The following is an 18,302-nucleotide window of genomic DNA, read 5'->3' as shown; positions in this document are numbered from 1 at the left end:
TTTTCTCCCTCTTCCGCTATCTATCCCAGTGGCCTTTCTCAATGAGGACTGAGCAGCTGACCCAGGGTCCTCCTTCTTGCTTAGCTTCTTTAGGTGTACAGACTTCTGTAGGTTTATCCTATATTATATGTCTAATATCCACTTTTAAGCGAGTATACACCATGTGTGCCTTTCTCCTTCTGGGATACCTCACTCAGGATCATCTTTTCTAGTCCCTACCATTTGCCTGTACATTTCCTGATTTTCTTGTTTTTAATTGCTGAGTAGCATTCCACTGTCTACATGTATCACAATTCCTGTATCCATTCCTCAGTTGAGGGACATCTGGGTTGTTTCCAGGTTCTGGCTATTATGAATAAAGCTGCTATAAATGTGGTTGAGCAAATGTCACACAGGGCCTCTGAAAGACGACCCACCAGGGTATTAAAGCAGATGCTGAGACTCATAGCCAAACATTGGGCAGAGTGCAGGGAATTTTATGAAAGGAGGAGACAGAAAGAGAAAGACCTGGAGAGGACAAGAGCGCCACAAGGAGAGCAACAGAATAATAATAATAATAATAAAAATCTAGGCACAGGGGTCTTTTCTGAGACTGATACTTCAGCCAAGGACCATTCATGGAGATAATTTAGAACCCTTGCACAGATGTAGCCCATGGCAGCTCAGTGTCCAAGTGGGTTCCCTAGTAAGAGGAACAAGGGCTGTCTCTGACATGAATTCAGTGGCTGGCTCTTTATTCACCTCCCCTGTGTTGGGGGCAGCCTTACCAGGCCACAGAGGAAGACAATGCAGCCAGTCCTGATGAGACCTGATAGGCTAGGGTCATATGGAAGGGGAGGAGGACCTGCCCTACCAGTGGACTGGGGAAGGGGCACAAGAGAAGAGAGAGAGAGGGCAAGATTGGGAGGGGATGAGGGAAGGGGCTACAGCTGGGATACAAAGTGAATAAATTGTAATAAATAAAATAATAAATTAAATAAATAAAATCTCAGGGGGAATAAATGGCCTGATTCTCATCCATTAGCTCTTCAAGGCTGTCTCACAACTTAATTGATTTAACATATTTTTCATTTAGAATCAGATTTTTTATGAGGTTTTGAGTTTTGCAACATTTCAGAACAACTTTGAATACACATATTACAAGGACTAATTGCCAAGATTTTTTTCCCTTTTTGTCGTGCTATAATTGATATCATCTCTGTGGATGAGCGATAATCAATGCTCTCAGAGTAACATTCAAAACAGTCCCATAAAATAAAATCTACTTGTCTGCAATAAGTCTCCATCTGTAATGAATGGCACACCATACTCCTAAGAAATACTATTAAGACATTATATGACTCCACCATCAAAGAAGTCAAGGAGAAGAGTTCCAGTTAGCTGGATATTCTAACTGACCTTCAACAATATACAAATTATGAATGTTTTCCACAAACATTTCTTGCCCTCTGATATGTAGCACGTGCTTTCTTTCAATGCTTTTATAGGTTATAGAATTTAGTGGCTACAATCAAGGTACAGTTATTTTCAAAACTCTATGAGGTTTTGAAATGTAAATTTGCACTCAGTACAATTTCATATTATTGAAATTGTTATTATTCTATTATTCTTGCTATTATTCTCAGTTTACCACCTTGACTGCATTCTTTAATGTTGGACATTCACTGACAATGGGGTGGATGAATCCAAAGCCTTATTCACAGGGAATAACTGGTTTTTCCATTCAGAAATGGACAATATTTGCATAGGGGTTACAGGGGTTAAGACAGGGTCTCATGTAACCAAGGCTAGTCTCAAGCTCACTAACGACATAGTCAAGCATTGACTTGAAATCCTGACTCCAGGCCTTTGTCCCAAGCATGATGATCATAGATGTGTGGCTCCATGCTCAACAAATAGTACATTTTTTAAAAGTTGTAAATTAATACTTTCTTTCCATAACCCTGAAAGTACGGCTTTAAATATTAATTATTGAATAAAAACTAAAAACCTCAGTTCTAGCTGTTGGTTCTATATATCAACCACAGTTCTGTCTACTTGGGACAGTCTAGAATTTGAATTCGATTTCCTAGTATCCACACTGGTGATTGGGGTACATTTTACATGAACGTAGATAACAACAGCGGAGAAACGTGGGTGGTTTATGGGTGGTTTTAACATGCATGTTAGAGGAGAATCATGAAAATAGGTATTCCCTTAGCTAGAGGAATGAAGGGAATAGTTAATGCCCCTTCTAGTATGTGATGACAGCCTCAACTTTTGTAAGACATTTATGATGAAATCTGGAGCTCTACATTACATTACAAGCTCTACATTGTCCTTTCCACAGCCGCAATGTGGAAATCAAATTAGAAAAATATTCTGAGTCCTGACAGACACCTTGGCAGCTTTCTCCCTTTCCTGGCTATTCCTCTGCTCCTGTATCTGATGTATTCCTGGGTTTATTCTGCAGTACTGAGGCTGATATAAATGTGGGGTTGCTGGCGGCAGCCTTGTGCTTATATACCCACAGCTGGCCCAAGTGAGCTATCAGACCACGTTAAATTACTAGTCTTGGAGAAAGCAGATGTGATCTCTGTGCTGGGCTTAGTTCAAAATCACGTGTGTAGTATTTCATAAATACTACATGATGGTGGTGATTGTATACATAGAAGCCAAAAGCCAACCCCTTCCAGCATCACTGGGGCTTTCAGACTAGAGCTCCAGACCTCCAGACCTCCATCGTTCCCACAGTTACAACTTTCTTCTAAGTGAGTTAAAAAAGAAAAAAAAAAAATTCAGTTTAGATCTCAGAAGGATTCTCCAAAGTGGCCTAAGACAGAAGAAATGTACTAAATATAGTAGAGAGTAAAAAACACTGAAGGGTAAGGAACAGTTGAACAGAGGCTTGCAACAGAGCCTCTCTGGGGAGTCTATTCTGACATTCACGGGTCCTGGGTTTTGCCTGCTCAGCTGAAACAAATAGCTTGTACCAAAATAATAAAATCAGGTTACAAGCTATACACCCAAAAGACATGCTTAACTCAGTCATAGGATGGCAGGTTCTCACTATTCCAATTTTCCCCTTTTTTTAATGAAGGCAGCACTGACTCTCTCTTGGCTGTTGCGGCTAAAACAGATTTGAAAAACACGGGAAGACAGGCATAATCTAAAGCACTTAAGACTGTCAGCTTGGCTGCTCATTAGCATGACCCGAGGAGCTTAAGGCAGGGAGAGTTCTGAAGAGCTCATTTCATCTGGAGTGAGAGTCAGTCGCACATTGCTAAAGGATTTTCCCTGCAATACTTAATTGCAGCCAGGGCCTCAGACCACTGCAGTAAAAGTCGGCAATATTATTGTCTATGTTGTTTCATATTCTGTGTCACTGATTGCTAAATACGTGTTTTGTCCTGTTCTTTTTTCTTTTCTTTCTTTCTTTTTTTTTTTTTTTTTTTTAACTTTTCTCCGGACCTGTTGTTTCCAAACATAAGCAAAAGAATTTTCCTTACTCTAAGGTAGGGCAAGACAGGACAAGAGCTTGCTAGCACCACCTGGGTGTGCCGACTTTGTACGAAGTAAACACTGAGTGATCATCTTGATTCATTTAGGTGGCCAAAGACACTCTGAACTACAGGTATGCCCTTTCATTCTTCAGGGCCCTTGACTCTTCACAAACATACCAAAAGAAAACTGCTCCATTTGTCTTACTAGAAAACAGACAAGGGACTCTAGGCTTTTACATAGGTGCTCTATATCTTTTATAAAACGATACCCCCCCCCCCACATTAAACTGCTTAATATCACATTTTTGGATCTATTTCTGTACAATAACGTAAGTTCTCTGGAAAGCTTTCTGTTTCATAGTATGAAGACTAGTTTAACCTTCCTTCTCAGCTTTTCAAATCTACCTCCTGATGCCTTCTTGAGTTATTCCATGATTGTAAGCAATGCAAACCCAGTAATAACCTTTCAAAGTCAACCAACATCTGTCCAACACATACACACGTCTCTCCATAGAAGGTATAGCATCTTTCAAAAAAAAAAAAAAAAAAAACTGATACACAAACCACTCAGAACACTTTTTGTCCAAAATCGGTTTTAATTAGGCAGTAAAGTGTAGAATCCGCAGCATTATAAAAGAGCCCACCAGGAAAACTGCTGGGTGGAATAGAGCTGTGCCCCCACAGCAAGGCTTTCTGCAGTCCGGTCCTCCAGGGAGGGCCTCTCTGTCTCTACCTCTCTGCATCCACTTCAGGAATACATGGTCAGCTGCAGCCACTCTCGGATGGACACCTTAATCAGGCCATCCGCATCACGATCCAGAGCCTTGAAGGCGCGAAACATGGCATCCAGGCGAACCAGGCAACTGATGAAGTTGTTAAAATCCATAGCGCCATCCTCGTCAGCGTACCGTCGGACAATCATTAGGTAGAGTTGCTCATTTAGCTGGAAGCCTGCCGCCTTCAGAGCCCCGTGCAGCTGGGAGCCTTTGAGAGAGCCGGTATGGCCAGGGTCATACTGCTTAAAAACACACTGCCATTTCTTGATGTTGTTCCAGAAGTACTTAAACTCCTCAAAGCCCAGCTTCCCTGTCGTGTCGCTGTCCATGAGAGACACAATGCTCCTGCAGGTCTCAAGGCTGAAGCCCTCTGTCTTCAGATCCTTATGCTTAGAAAGGATTTTGTTGAGAATATTCATCAGGTCAGTGGCACCCACCTCCATGTCGGGTCCAGCCAGCTGTGCAAATTGCTGCCGAAACCGCCTGACTTCCTCGCTTTCGGAGGCCTCCACAGCGGTGAAGTGCAGCTGCTGCGGGGGAGGCGGCTCTGGGGTATACTGAACTGCCGCAGCCTCGCTGATAAAATTGACAATTCCTCCAATGATCCCTCCGATGTGGCCTCCTCCTCCTCTTCGCTGACCTCCTCCTCCCCTTCCTCCTCCTCCTCCTCCTCCTCCTCCAAGAAGGCCTCCAAGAGCCTCCCCAAGACCCCGATCTGCCCCTTCCAGGATCGCCTTTGCAAGAAACATGCTTGCAGGTTAGCGAGCACGTGTGAAAGCTGCTAAAATCCCGGAGAGGGTTTGGAGAGAGCAGCAATAGAGTCCACACATGTGGAAGAACTGGCTTTTCTGTACCTGCCTAAAACTGTGCCACACCCATGAGGAGATGCTTCACCTCCAACTGAAGTTGCTGCGTTCCGTTGGGTCCTAGCACCTGTCATATTTTCACCGGCCTCTAAGAAGTTATTTTTCCATGTGGCTAGATACCTCACATTCGAGTACCATTTTAAATGGAAAATAAGAAGCTATATGTTTCTATGGCATTGCTTCTTGAAATTTATGTCCAAAATAGGATGTAAATTTTTTCTCATGGGAGAAGATGAGCAGCTGAAAATGAACAACCTCTTTACCAAAGACTATTGTAAGGGTAGAATGGAAGAATTCTTGGGCACTTGAAGCAGATATTCCCCTTTCTTCCAGATTCCAGTTCTTAAGAAAAACTTGGAAGAGGATCTTCTTTAGTCAAGGTCTCCAGATTCTACCCTCAGAAGTTCTGATTCTGGAGGTCAGCTAAGGGGTCCATCATTAATACTTTTGGAATTTTTTTTTTGAGGTTAAAAATACTATAAATACATATGTCTTTACAGATCCCACAGTGCTATAGTCACAGGCATCTCTGAGCTGCTGATGTGAGTGTTGGAAGAGAATTCATCCCTTGCAAGAACAGAACACACTTGACTGCTGAACCATCTCTCCAGCCTTTGGTATTAATTCTTATTTAAATGTTTGCAGGAATTCATCAGTGAAGCCCTATGGCCTGGAGCCTTTCTTGTAAAGAAGATACTGATTTAGCTTCAAACTTACATTTTTGGGGCTAAAGATATGACGCAGCAGTTAAGAGCACATCTGTTCTTTCAGAGAACTAAGTTTGGCTTCCATCACTTATATTTGGTGACTCACAATCTCCTTTAACTCCATCTTCAGGGGATCAGATACCTCTTTCTGGCCTCTCTGGGCACTGTAGGCATGTGCACATAAACACAAACGCAGACACACAATTACAAATTAAGTAAAATATTATTTAAAAGAGGCTGAAACTGAGGTCTTCACAGATTCTCCTGAGTCTTCATGATTCAGTCATGGCAGGCCACATATTTTTTAAAATTTCTCCATTTTGTCTAAGTTATCCAGATGGATGGAATATGGTTGTTCATAGCACTCATTGTTATTTCTCTAAAGTTAACAGGTACAGTTCTTCTACCATTCTCATTAATCTGTGGGGCTTCCTTGTCTGTTTTTCTTCAATAGTGAATTCTTGAGATTTGATCATATATTTTTAGCAAGCATTTTCATAAGTCATGTGTGACAGGTTGGTCTCAGATAACACTCTGAGAAATCCTACCTTTGATACACTGCATTCAGAAGTTCTCTATAGGTCTTTGAAAGTTCTGTTGGTGCCTTCGGAGAAAGATGGTTAGATTATTATGTCATTTAAGAACCAGGGAGATAGCTGAGCTAGTAAAGTGTTTGTGGAGTGAACACAGGGACCTCAGTTTGGATCCCTTGAACCCACATAAAAAGCCAAGTGCCAAAGCATATACTGTAACCCAGCTCTGGGGAGGCAGTGACAATGAAATCCTGGGGCTTCCTGGCCAACCAGCCTGGCCAAATCTGTGAGTTTCAGACTCAGTGGGAATTGCTGTCTCAAAAAAGTAAAGTACAGAGTAATCAAGAAAGATATCAACATCAACCTCTGGCTATCCATGCCTGTGTGTGCACACACACATACATAAACATATACAGACACACACAGAGACATACACACACACATTTTCTCACTGAGTACCTGGGGAAAGGTTCCGATTTCAAATCTGAAAAAATGATAATAAGATTATCTTTCCTGCCTGCTTCACAATGATTCAATCTAATTTCTTAGGAGTTTGGACATGTGCTAGGTGGCTAGATAAAGGTAAATAAGACAGGATTTTGCTTGATTTTTGCTGCGCTCAAAATCAAGTAGACCATAAGGCCTAACTGTGAGTATAAGCTTGTGTCCATTTGCATATTTCTGTTATTAATACTCAACCATTATAATTTCATAGATCATAGGTTGGTATTACGGTTTCATAAAGACAAAAACATATTCCAGATAAAGAAAACCGCATAAAAGTTAGCACTTACTGAAGACTGTGCAGGTAATGTCTTTCATATTGCACTACCAAGCTAGCAGAGTTGCCAAGGGAGTGATGAATTCTGCTAAAACAAAGGAAAGGAGAGCATAATCTATGGAAGAGACAGTGCATATGCCTGGCTACTGGAGGAGTTGTTCTCTAAATATACAAGAGGATAGTGTAGTATAGACACAGGAAAACCAAGGGATGCTAGGTACTCAAGGGGTGATAAGAGTGCTTATAAGAGTGAAAATGAAGAGAAAAGAAACAAATCAGAACTGGAACTGGAAAGGACTTTGGACAGAGTCCATCTGCTACGCTACTGCTGAATCACCCATAGGTCCGAGTGAAGTCAAGAGGAGAAGAGATGTAAAATTACCATGCGACTGTACAAGTCTAGGACAATGAATACACTAGCTATTCGGAAGAGAATGGTAGCTAGAGGCTCTCAACCTCTCCCTCACCACACAGCCCAAGAAAGCCTTGAAATTCCACACCTCCTGCTTCAGCCCTGGAATGTTGGGATTATAGGTAGAAGCCACCACACCCAACTAACATTATTTCTTTACTTACTGGATATGGGAACAGTGTCTTCAACGTTCTGTCTCTTTTTAGTCATACCCAATAACTAGCCTTATTTCTCATGGACACAATAAAATTACTTCTATGAACACCCAAGGACAAAACATCATCTGTAGCTGTGTAGGGGAAAGTACTCAGAAAAGATCACCTTCCTTTTCAGAGACTCATGGAACTCACGGTGTCTCATACAGACTGAAATATATTCACAGAAGCCTGTTTAAGAGAAAGGGGCATTAAAAAGAAATGGGCTTTGCTTTTTATGTTTTTTTTTAATTTATTTTTATTTTACTTTATGTGAATGGGTATTCTATCTGCATGTATGTCTTTGTACCTCATGGCATGCAGAGCCCATGGAGGCCAGAAGATGATGTCAGCTCTCCTGACCCTGGAGTTCAGTTGTGGGTCACCCTGTGGGTGCTGGGAATAGAACCTGGGTCCTCTGGAAGAGCAGCCAGTGCTCTTAACCACTGAGCAATCTTTCTAGATTTTTTTAATGCTGCAAATTAACCTGATAGCAGCTAGTTTCATATTCAATGTACCTCATTTTACATGTTGTTTTGTTACTTTGCTACACTTTAAATTCCTCTCATTTATTTTGTGTAAAGAAGGAGATTATCTGAACAACAGTTTGTTATAAGTCATCATAGAATAAAATGCTGTTATTAGATGAATAAGTCTGTTCTTCAATGGACCATTTAATGTTCAAGAACATTTATAACAACGTGAGTTACTATGTGGGAGGAAACATCACTGCAGAAGCCTGAAGGAAAAGGATAGAACAGGTCACACCTAATGGAAAACATAGTTCCAACCTGGGGAAAAATGTTACTGAACTTAAAGAGAAAAACAATGATACACAAACACTATTCATAATATTATTTTTAAGCGCCCCAAATGAAAACAACCTGAATATCTTTGGTGAATGGATATTTGATATAAACAAATGACATTCATAAACAAAATGGAATTAATCACTACATGGATGAATCTCAAACTGTGTTAACTAAAGAAACCAGACAGAAGGAACTAGATGTTGTGACATTCTAGTTAGGTGAAATGTCCAGAAAACCCAAATGTATAAAGACAGAAAGCAGATTAGTGGCAGCCTAGGTTCTAGGAGAAAAGCATGGAACAAAAAATTATAGTTAATGACACATGGAATCACATGAGGTTGATGGAAATGTGCTAAAACTGATTGATGGTGATGGTTGCATAATTTGGTAAATAAATTGAGGGAAACTATAGTGAACTATATTTGTGAAATAATACACTTGTAAAACATGCCACAAGAGGGTAAGTTTTTTTAAATCCACAGGAACAGTTTGCAGCAAAAAGAACATGAAACTTTTAGTCTCCATGTGCAATAAGCTAGCTCTGCGGCCATAGGTGGAACTTCTTCTCTTGGCCCAGCAGCTTAGTGAAAAATGAAGCGGCAATTAATTTGATACCAATGGTCTTGGGTTCTCTACTTGTACTCATCTGGATCTTCATGTGTCAGGTAACAGTGACAGCAGCAGCATTCTTTAGTTTAGTTTTCTTCTGGTACCTACACCTCTTTATGTTGTGTGTGTGTGTGTGTGTGTGTGTGTGTGTGTGTGTGTGTGTGTGTTTAATTTTCTGTACTTTGAACCTGGTTCTAGTAATGTGAAAGACCTATTACTAACTCTTAACCCTATGTTTATGCATATGTACTCAGTACATTACTCCTCTAAGTAGGACTTCAAGGTCACAGGGAGGGGCTGAGTCTACAGTAACTGAGAATTCCCAATTTCCATCTAAGGTAAAATCTTTCTGTCAGGTGTGACTTTAGCTCCTGCAACATGATATGGAATAGACATTTTGAATTTGGCAATAATTTGTTGATCAGAATGTAATATTGGATGAAATAAAAAGCATTCCTAGAGTTCATGTAGACAGTATCAAGTTTTCTCTTATGTGGGACCCTCACTCTGTCCAGGGAGGGCATGAAATTGGTCGAACACAATCTTTTCTTTATGAAACTTGTTCTTTGCTTTCCTCTGGTCTCGGGGGAGCCCCGAATTGCTCACTTGCTGCAGTGAGGAAGTGTGGATTGCTGCAGGCCCTCTTCTGTTTCAGAAACTAGACCCCCAGGTACCCATGCATAATTCTTATGTCAGGGTACATGTTTGTAGATGAAATGAGAGAGCCAAGTCAGCCTAAGAATTGGAAAGAAATGCTCAGGCATACAGGACTGCCAAACTTTCAAAGACAATTGAGTAGGAAAGTTCAACTATCCCACCTGGAAGTTTTAGCCTTTTTCTTCAAATGATGCCATGTAAATTATGAAGTGAGTTTCATGGAACAAAGACTGAATACCTGTGCTTGAAATCAAGATGGGCTCTTCTCACATGTGCTTTGGAACATTATATTACTTAATCAAAACTGACTTGGAAATTTAAAAGACGGGAATTTCCTATTCTCTCTGCAACCATTTAAGGTGTCTAACTTTCATCAGGAATGAAACCCTTGAACCACGGCACCATGCCTCTAACAGTAAGGGGCAGGCCAGGATGTTTGCTATTATTGGCACTCAAGCCTTACACTTGGACTCACACCAAGAACAGGGCAGACGAGAAGAACTTGGGATAAAGAAACACATTCATTCCACAGAATGAAACAATAATAAAAAGATCTACGGAACTTTACAATAGCCAGGAAGGCTGTGTTGCCAGAGTGCTAAAGTATACACAAACCCTTCCTGTATAATACTTAAACAAAGGGCATACTGCTGCCAGAAGAACTCAGCACTAAACAGCAGAAATGAAAATATGACACTTGTCAATTTCTTTTCTTTTAAAGAAGGCAAATAGTAACCATCTAAAACTTACTAGTCAATGGCCTGTGAATAGTATTGGCTATTTAGATACTGAGCTCATGTCAGACTCTACCCAAGAATTAAAAATCAAGTACTCTCATCCTTTTCTTTGTGTCTGTGACGATGATTGGTATACTACTACTTCAGACTAGGGGAGGAGGGCAAAGAAGTGGATCAGAGGTGAAGAGCACTGGCAGCTATTCCAGAAGACCCTGGTTTAATTCCTAGAACCCACAAGGTGGCTCACGGCCATCTGTAACTCTAGCTCCAGGGGATCTGATGACCTTTTCCAGTTTCTGTGTGCATGGGGTGTACCTGTACACATGCAACCAAGACACCCTAAAACATTAAAAAGAGAGAGAGAAAGAAAGAAATTAAACTGTAGGAGGAGATTAACTGTAGGAGGTGCTTGCATAGGATGAAACGAAAACTGTTGTTATAGTCTTGGCAAGATGTTGTTGTCTCTGTGGAAATGACTACTCCATAATTGTTTCTGATTTAGGCAGTATTATTTCCTGATCTCATTAAATTCTCTTAAGTTCCTTCAAATGTGCTAGCAAATGCTTAATTTATACCAAATTATTACTATCAACCATTGAGAAGCCTTTGTTTTAAACCATGCTTCAGACTTATCTGGCCATCTAATTTCCAGCAAACCTTTGATTTGAAGAATTCAGTTAAATACTCGTGAGTATAAACAAGTGGAACACACCTGAAGCCGCTGCACTTCCTTGCTCGCCTATCAAATGTTCCCAGCGCAATCATTTCCCTAGGGTAAGAAAACAGGACTGGCGTGTGAGTGTGTGCACAAGGTCTGGCAACAATTACATAACTCAGCTTTAAAAAAAATGTTCACAGGCACAGACCTGCACCTGTATTAAACACACACATACACGCACAGAGGGGCGGGGAGAGGAGATGAAGATATGGACAGGCAGGCAGGCAGACTAGTTAATACAGTAGTCTTTAATCCTCCACACTATTTTCTCTCCCAATACATGGCAGACAGAAGACCAGCTTATAGTCTGTATTGAAAGCCAAGTACAGAGAAGAGCATTTATGGCTGTAAGGATGAGTGAAACCTGTCTGTTTCTATGAATCCCTTCCCCAGCTTCGCCATCAGTACAGCTGCACCTGCCCTACTCCTGATTTAATCTGTGGCTCCCTGTATGCACACCATCTGCTAGATGACCCCTGGGTCATCTAGCCTTCCATTTCTTTGTCTCTTCTTTCAAGACATCTGTGTAGGATAACTCCTCTCCACATTTTTGAGGGAAATGAAATTTGAAAGTCCTCATCTCATACTATGACTTTGCATGAGCCTGAAGCCATGTAGCCATATCACTATATATAGTTCTCCATATCCAAGTTAATCCTGTATATGGCTCAAATTTTGGGACCTGTCATATTTTCTTTTACTTTTAGTATAAAGTTGAGATAATAGTATATATATATATCAATATTTTGAATTTTTTAAAATTAAATTGTATCCTAGACATTTTACTGTTTTATAAATAGATTTTCAAAATGACTAATGCTTAGTGAGTTTTTATGTATAGTTAATTTTATTGTCTGAAAGGAAGCCCTTGGATAAATATAAGGAGATCAGAAGTCAGTGCCTGTAGCACTAAGAAAGACTGCAAGGAGGGCGGAACTGGTCTACAAAGCAGAAGGAGAAGGGCTAACCAGGAAAGTATTGTGTTACACTGTTTAGTGAGTGTAAATAATGCAGGCACACTGAAGAATCATGAATAGGCAGTCAAATCAAACTCATACACTGCACAAGGAGCCTAGGAGGAAGATTTCATGTTTGCATTAGTGACATGGTGTATTCCACACTACAAAAGGAAATGGAAGCCAATTTTCATAGGAAAGAAAGAAAGAAAAACAAAACAAAAAAAAAAAATAAAAATAAAAATAAAAAACACCACCACAAAATCTACTGAACTAGTCCAGAGAGAAATGTGATTGGCAAAAAAGGCTACAGTTCTTACCAGTATCATTATTTATGCCTCGGGCAAACTGTCTTCTCTCAGTCAGAGTGACTCAATCTGTCTGACTAGTGATTATTTTAATCCCCACTTTTAGCTCCCTGTCTCACTCCCAAATCTTCCCATGACACCGAAATGGCACAGCTGTTGGTAGCTGTCACTAGTCAAAAGCCAGAACAGTCCTATAATCTCCAGGTACGGTAGTTTGACACTTGAAGTGCAGGGCAATTTCAACAAATTTTACTTAAAGTTGATGAAAAGATCCTGATGATGTCTGAAGATGTGCTGTAGCTGCCTCCCCCTGTCCCTGTGTCACATGCTTCCCCATGTCCTAGTCTCCTTTCCCTCTTCGTTTGTCACTACTGCCACATCCCTTCCTGTCAGCTAGTGAAGCCTCACTGGAAACCACTTGCACGGTTTTTGAGCCACACTGAAAGTTGCTATAAAAATGTCACAGAACTTTCACTGTGGCTCAAATATCACAGAAGGCCCTGCTCCAAGATGGCAGACAAGGCCACCAAGAAAGTCCTGTCTGAGATCCTGGTGCTGAAGATTAACGCTGGACCCCAAGATCAGGAATTGTTGGTGCAGCGACTAAAGGAGAAATACCAGTTCTTTATCCGGTATGTGGAGAACAACAAGAATTCAGATAATGATTGGTTCCTACTGGAGTCCAACAAGGAAGGGTGGTTTGGAAAATGCTGATACATCCATGACTTCCTCAAATATGAGTTTGGCATCGAGTTTGAAATTCCTGTCACATACCCCACTGCTGCTCCAGAAATTGCAGTCCCTGAGCTGGATGGGAAGACAGCAAAATGTACGGGGGGGGGGGGGGGGCGCAAAATATTTCTGACTGATCATTTCAAACCTTTGTGAGCCAGGGATGTGCCCAAGTTTGGACTAGCTCATCTCATGGCCTTGGGGCTGAGTCCTTGGCTGGCAGTGGAAGCCCCTCCCCTGACTCGGAAGGGTGTGATCCAACACAAAGTAAAATGCAACCAGTGAAGGATGAAGCCACTGAGGCAGGACAGAGGGGCTTCTGATAGGCCGCATTCCTGTTTTCTTGTGAATCCTTCTCCCTACTCATGATTCCTTCACCTGGTCACCCCTGGTTGTTACAAAGTAGCTGTAGCTGGAGGGGAAAATAACAAAACCCATCAAAAGGGTAAGATACCAAAGTTTCCAAATCAAGCTGTACTGAAGGTGAAAGACTTGGGCCTTGAAATAGGCAATTTGTATCCCTTCTCCAAATACAGCCCTGGAGGCATCTTGGAGGCAACCTGGGCAACTGACAGCGCATAGCTTCTGGAGACAACCTATCAATAAAAGCTGCTCCCCAAGGTTTAAAAAAAAAAAAGTCAGAGAAGCTCAGAGCTTGTGAGAGTGGCCAAACAGCGACTGGTCTCACTTGCGGCCCATGCCACGAGGAGGCCATGCCCTACACTCTCTGAGTGGCCAGCAACCAGAAGCTGAATGGCTCAGAGACCCAGTGTAAAACCACACAACTGCCAAAACAAAACAAAAGTCAATGAAATGATTCCTAACAATATTCTGCTACACTCATAGAACGGTGCCTAGCCAATCATCATTAGAGATGCTTCTTCCAGCAGTTAATGAGAGCAGAATCAGAGACACACAGCCAAACACAGCCAAACATTGGACCGAGCTTAGGGAACCCAGTGGAAAAAGGGAGGAAAAACTGTAGAAGCCACAGGAGTTTATGACACCAGGAGAACCTGGCCCACACAATCAACTTAAACAGGGCTGACAGGGGCTCACAGAGACTGGAGCTGCAAACAAGGAGCCCGCATGGGCCTGTGCTAGGTCCCCTGAATACATGCCAAAATTGTTTAGCTTGCAGGGAGTGGAAAAAGCATGTCTGTGACTCTTTTGCTTACTCTTAAGACCCCTTTCCTCCTCCAGCCTTGACATGAGGGTTTGAGCCTAGTCTTCTTGTATGCTGTTATGCCATGTTCAGTTGATATCACCATGAAGCCTGCTTTATTCTGAAGGGAAACATAAGGAGGAGTGGATCTGGGGGACAGGGGAGTGAGGGAGGGGTGCTGGGAGCAGTGGAAGGAGGGGAATCTGCAGTTGGAGATGATGGTTATAAAGCAAAAAGCACCTCCATTTACATATTTGCATCCAATAATTTTTCTCCCTCACCATAAATCATCATTATGCTTTAAGCACACCATGGCATTAATATTCTATTTCATGTAGGAAGGCATGCTATTTGAATGATGCAGCAAGCCCAGAAGAGATGTACAGGAACTGCATACAGAAAAAGATTGGTGACCTGTGTCATGCTAAAGACTAGTTGATTCTACAAGATCACAGAACAAATCACTAGGAAGATAACCATGCTGGAGGACTGGGGAGCAGTGGGGAGCAGTAGGGAGAGAGCTAGAGCTCCGGGAAACCTGCTCTGTCTGTCCTCAGTGTAATCTCCTTGAAAAACATCTTTTCTTGGTGGGGATAGGTAACTGAGGATGCTAGAATTAAACAAGGGGATTAAGCCCCCTTTAAGCTCTCTCCCAACTAAACAGACTCTGGGCAAAATACAAATAGAAAACCAAACCAAAACAACAACAACAACAACAACAACAACAAAAAAAAAAACACAAAAAACAAACTAACTCTGAACAAAATGCTAATGGAGGATTGGTGAAGAAAGTTGAAACCCAGAGAACAATACCTAAGGTGTGAACCATGGAGGCTGGAAGGCAGAAGGGCGTGTTTAAACTGTACCAACTGGACACAAAGCAAATACTCCTCAGCTGAGAAATAGATAAATGGACTAGATCAAATAGTTATTGATACATTCAACACAATGGCCGAATCTGAAATATATTAATGCTATGTGAAAGAAGCTAGAGTTAGGATTTTAATATTATATGATTCATTCCATTTATACGGCATCTTGAATATGCATAATGACTGGATGGACAGCAGATTAATGATGAAAAGGGATTAAAGGTGGAAAAGGGCTAAACTACAAATGGATAGCTACAAGAGAATTATTATTTTTGTATATTTTTAGACTATATATTTTAAGACTCCTGTCTCAAATGTAACAGGAAGTTACAGTCTTCTACACATGTGCTAACTCAGAACTATAACCAAAAGAGTTCACATTAACACCTCATATAGTTACATGAATTTTTTTTTTAAAGAAAACTGAAATGTTGGAAATTTTTTTCCTAAAGAAACTTGATTGAGGAGCCTGTTAACTAATTGCACACCCTTACATATTTACAAACAGTGAAGGGTTCAGTTGAACTCTGTCGGGCACTTCAATTTATAAATAAGAGCCATTTGGTCTTCATTTACTTTGGGAGGCAGTCCTGAAATGTCTACCATCCATGTCACCAATGTTCAAACTCTTCGTAAGTTCAACAATTTTTTCCAATTACATAAACATTTCCAGTTCTACCCTGCAGATGTGACTATACAGTCAGTTTTAACTTCTGGATAAATATTTAAATTAATATACAAGATTTAATGTTGTACTATATGTATTAATAACTACATTTATTATTCATACTAAGAAAAATATAATCATGGCATAAAACTGCATTGGTTCTTCTCACGTTGGCTTAAGTTTGTCAATGTCTGCCTTGCAGTCTGCAGGGACAGGCTGAATAAAACGTTAAAGATAAGTTTCAACATACCCTGTCAAAGAGTGCAAAGAGTTGTCTTAAGACATCTGAAACAGGTAACTTTAAATATTCTGCAAACTCTTCAATTCCAATTCTGCCTCCTTTTGAAGAACTGGCAATAGATGCAAATTCGTCCAACTGCTTACGAATGCTATCCCAGTCCAACCTAAATGAAGAATTATAAGTACAAGTTATTAGTTCTTTCAAGTCATGAGGATATTTTATGAGTGTTATTTTATCAATCTGTCTAAGGGAAAATATTTTCTGTTAAATTTAAAACAGAAGTGAAAATAAGTATTTGAAAGAATGCATCAAACTTGTATGTGAGCATTTAATTTTTAAAAGTATGTTGCTATAAGTGACAAAAAAAATACTGGAAGGAAAGAAAAGTAAATAAGAGCTGTGTGGTGGAACAGGAAGTGATCCATGAATTTTAACATAACATTATTGGAAAGTCAACTGTTGCTTATTGAGTTGTTATGAAAGAAACTATTTATTTCTTTCAAAAGCTTTCAGACGATAACTCAAAGTTCACAAAACAGTATAATAGGGTGATTCACTAGACCATACATAATTCCTCTGATAAGAGTTATTAAAAGTCAGAATAATAGAATACTGGAAAGTGCACTATGCTTATATCACCTCTTGTCTTTGAGGAATTAAATATGTGTGTGATCTGACACACACTTCTACCAGCAATTTTAATGACTCTCTAGATCACTTTTCAAATATATGGAATACTGTGGACGCAGTGCTAAAACAACAGCAAAATTTTATTGTCATCTAGAAGACTGAAATAATATTTTCTACATAATTTATCAAAACATATTTTCACATCAGGCTTTGAAAGAATAACTAGTTTTACAGTAACTGCCTAGAGAGGATGCCAACACCTATTAAGCCAATAAATTCTGAAAATTTTTAGAAAGGATAAGAACAGAATTAACTCTAATTGAAGAGGAATGTGAAGGTCATACCTTTTATATCAAATAGGCAAGTGAATTATCAAATGATTCAAATTAGATCAAAAATGCACAAGGGAGGCAGTTTTTGCTTTAACAACAACAAAACAACAAATAGGCAACTCAAACTAACAAAAACAAAACAGTATGTGAAGGCGGAAAGGCTGCTAACAACAGGGCTCATCAGGAAAAGGTGCCTGCCATCAAGCCTGCTGACCTGAGTTCAATCTCTGCGTGGTGAAAATCATGGTGGAAAGAGACCATTGACTCCTGCAAGTAGTCTTCTGACTTCCACGCATGTGTTGTGGCATGAATGCATGTGGATACGTGTTCAGGTGTATGCACATGCACACACGGAAACACACTATTTAAAAGGCTGGTGTAGGGTTAAGTATTTAACGATCAGTGACAGTTAGACTTCTCACTGTTTCAGTTTTTCACACGTGAGGTTCTGACCAGCACATGCCAGTCCCATCCACGGTGCCTACCCTCTTACAAACAGGTGACAGCACTCACTACCTGCTCCCAGGAATATTTCTGAGCAACAGGTGATCTGCATGAATACACCTTGATAACTCTTGCTTCTTAGTGTGACTAAGTCACAGAGACATCACTGTGTTAGCTACTGATAAAACAAAACCATATTTAAAAAATAGAAGACAGCTCAGCACAGTGGCCCATAGGCCTGTAATCCTACCTCTGAGGAGGCAGAGGCAGGTGGATCTCTGCAAGTTTGAGGCCAGCCTGGTCTACAAAGTGAGTCCAGGACAGACAAGACTACACAGAGAAACCCTGTCTCAAAAAAACAGAACAAAACAAACAAAAAAGAAGATAAATTCACCATTCTGGCTTTCATGCTAAACACCACGCAAAACTAGAGCTGAACGGTAATAAAATAAGAGAAGGCGGAGATGGGATTTCACTTTTGAACATGTAGGAGGCTCTAGCGATCTTAAAACAGACTTACTTGAGTTTTCGGCTAATCTTAGTAAATTCTACCAGTCCAGCCTCCATAGGCAGTGTCAGCTGTCCCGCTGAGATCATCAGCCTGCAGTCTTCGTAGGTATGGTCCGTTACTGGTATTCCCAAAGCTCTAAAGGTAGTAAGAAGAAACTGTT

At 40.6% G+C, this 18,302-nt stretch overlaps 2 protein-coding genes and 1 pseudogene across 3 annotated transcripts in view; 1 reads left to right on the top strand and 2 right to left on the bottom strand.

Annotated features, from left to right (window-relative positions):
• The window catches only part of Lpcat2 (lysophosphatidylcholine acyltransferase 2), a 59,648-nt gene that overhangs the window by 11,624 nt on the left and 29,722 nt on the right, over positions 1 to 18,302 (bottom strand). For both annotated transcript variants that reach the window (XM_055621171.1, XM_055621172.1), the window contains 2 exons: positions 18,152 to 18,277; positions 16,235 to 16,388 (listed from right to left, as the gene is read on the bottom strand). In XM_055621171.1, coding sequence (XP_055477146.1) covers positions 16,235 to 16,388; positions 18,152 to 18,277 — 280 coding nt within the window. The remainder of the gene's footprint in view (positions 1 to 16,234; positions 16,389 to 18,151; positions 18,278 to 18,302) is intronic.
• Capns2 (calpain small subunit 2) lies at positions 4,170 to 5,007 on the bottom strand. The gene has a single exon (XM_055621173.1). The coding sequence runs from the start codon at positions 5,005 to 5,007 to the stop codon at positions 4,231 to 4,233; it is 777 nt and encodes a 258-aa protein (XP_055477148.1). The 3' UTR covers positions 4,170 to 4,230.
• On the top strand, positions 13,059 to 13,565 carry LOC129686958 (ubiquitin-fold modifier-conjugating enzyme 1-like; annotated as a pseudogene).

This window comes from Psammomys obesus, unplaced genomic scaffold, assembly GCF_907164565.1.
Source record: "Psammomys obesus unplaced genomic scaffold, mPsaObe1.curated_primary_1811, whole genome shotgun sequence".
Taxonomy (NCBI): Eukaryota; Metazoa; Chordata; class Mammalia; order Rodentia; family Muridae; genus Psammomys; species Psammomys obesus.
This window is presented reverse-complemented; position numbering and strand designations above follow the sequence as displayed.

What these genes read in the sequence shown, in the direction of transcription:
- Capns2 (XM_055621173.1), bottom strand. Translation starts at nt 5,007, where the DNA reads ATGTTTCTTGCAAAGGCGATCCTGGAAGGGGCAGATCGGGGTCTTGGG.